The sequence below is a fragment of the Plasmodium fragile genome (genome assembly GCF_000956335.1).
Source record: "Plasmodium fragile strain nilgiri unplaced genomic scaffold supercont1.44, whole genome shotgun sequence".
In the NCBI taxonomy this organism is placed as follows: Eukaryota; Apicomplexa; class Aconoidasida; order Haemosporida; family Plasmodiidae; genus Plasmodium; species Plasmodium fragile.
In genome coordinates, this window is record NW_012192624.1 from 179,271 (window position 1) to 181,386 (window position 2,116).

General features: G+C 43.7%; 1 protein-coding gene across 1 annotated transcript; it reads right to left on the bottom strand.

Annotated features, from left to right (window-relative positions):
- Nucleotides 1-384: 384 nt before the first annotated feature.
- On the bottom strand, nt 385-1,492 carry AK88_03702 (uncharacterized protein; the record flags this gene model as incomplete). The annotated part of the gene is made up of 3 exons (XM_012481312.1): nt 385-587; nt 766-993; nt 1,135-1,492. 3 exons carry the CDS (start codon nt 1,490-1,492, stop codon nt 385-387), a joined length of 789 nt encoding a protein of 262 aa, XP_012336735.1.
- Nucleotides 1,493-2,116: the final 624 nt, after the last annotated feature.

Genomic DNA, 2,116 nt, shown 5'->3' on the forward strand with positions numbered 1-2,116 from the left:
AAAAAAAAAAAAAAAAAAAAAAACAGGCGTATGAGGTGTAAGACTTGAGAGAAGCACAACATAGGGGTGATAGGGGAAGTATTAAGAAGGCTACGGTCGATATGGTGCTAGCGGTGGCGCACACGTGACACAACTGTAATTGGTACACATAAATACAACGTAAAACATGAGGGTGTCTGTAGGCAGTTTAAAAAAAAAAAATTATCAGCACGAAAATCAGATTTAGGTTAATGAGAAGATTGCAAAAAAGGGGGATTGGTCATTTTAAATTACACAGAAAACAATGTTAAAAGGGGGGGGGGGGGGAAAAATATATATATGCGCACATGAGATTGTCCAACTATTCTTGCAAGACTGTTCCAACGATATCTGAATACCCCATCGTCAACTGTCACCAAGTCTGACTCCCCGACCAATGAAGACTCTTCTTGTAGGTCCAGTCGTGTTGGGCGTCCTGGAGTCGCTCACAGTTCTGTACCCGTACCTCGAGAAGTTTCCCCTTATGCCCTGATTTAGGCGGAACTCTCTCAGCTTCATCATAATTTTATCGAAAATCTTGGGCGTTTTTTCAAGCAAATTTGGTCCTCCTGCGCAGTTGGGGAGAGGGAATATGAAATACGATTACATGGAAAGAACGCCTCCGCCGCTTTGAAAAATGACGACTATTTGCCTGAACAGGTCATATAAAAAAGCGATATCCCCTGGAGGGAATCCTCCCCGCAGAGTATTTGCATGCATTTTTACGCATATAGACACGTCGCGTACCTTCTCTCGGGAGTAGCTCTCTGAAAAAGTAGTACATATGTCCAGACATGAGGCCCATAATGTCCACCCAAAGGGATTGTCCCATGATAAGGTGTAGGAAAATAAGTGCAAAGGGCAGCTGGTAGCCCTTCACTGTGAAGAAGTAAATGGACACTTGGCTCCACGCCTCCCTCCTAGACCAGTAGTAAATGATGGCGAACAAAAGGGAGTTTCCCAGGAAGGGGTAGCCTGCGGGGCGGGGAAGGAGCGAAGCGAAAAAGTGCAAAATGGGCACACGAACATAAACAGAGCGAAGTGAGCAAAATGAGCAAAACGAAAATTTGCACACACATATGTTGCCGCTTCACACTTTGCACGGCGATGCGTTACCTGTGGGCCAATAGAACAAAATGCTTATCAGCGATAAGCAGGTGCACTGAATGGTGATAAAGTACAAGTATGATCCTGGGCTAGAAAACACGGTGTTCTTCTCGAGGGAGGAAGAAAACTGGGCCAATAAAGACATAAAAAAAACCCACGAAAGAGAAAATTTCCCCACGTACATGAAGTTCAAAAATATCCTCCACAGTTGGTAATTATTGAATATCAAATTCCAGTCCAGCAAAAGGTACACCACATTTAGCAGGTTACATGTTATGAGAAGGGTCACTAAAAAAATTAGGGTTATTAAATACTTGGTTACATTTGGTAGGTTGCTATACCAAACCTCCGGCCCGGAAATATCCATTTTGTTTTTGTACGACTCATGTAATGTGGCGGTAGCTGGTGGAGGGAAGGGGCGTCGTCGCGCACCTTGATATGCCGCACACTTCTTTTTCGCGGTGTCGCCTTGGGGTTCTCCACTAGTGAGTACCCAGGCGCACAGTACTAACTACACCTTCAACAATGTGTAAATAGGGGTCTGGCTAACGGGCAGCAATGAACTGAAAAGGAAATGGGAGCAGCGACTCAGCACTGGTATATATCATCTCACATGTTACGTGTGTACACACATGTAGGCCTTGGAAAAAAAAAAGGGAGGCTTGAATTCGGCTACAAGGGACACGCTTAGCTGTGTTTGGGGGAGAGAAGAAAAACGCACGATGAGTCAAACGAACGGGTTCGAAATGTACATATGGCACGTATAAGCATGTACATGTATTTAATATGTGCCTATATAATGTACCCTTTCATATATATACACGCGATGCCTCTCTACTCCTTACCTTTTAACATTCCAAGTAGGTCACATGACGTACGCGAGAAACACACTCTTTCATTTGTTCATTTTTTCCATTCATGTGAGATACAGTTTTGCTTATTCTCGTGAATTGCGGCAATTTGCATTCTCCAAAGAAGGAAGAAGAAGAAA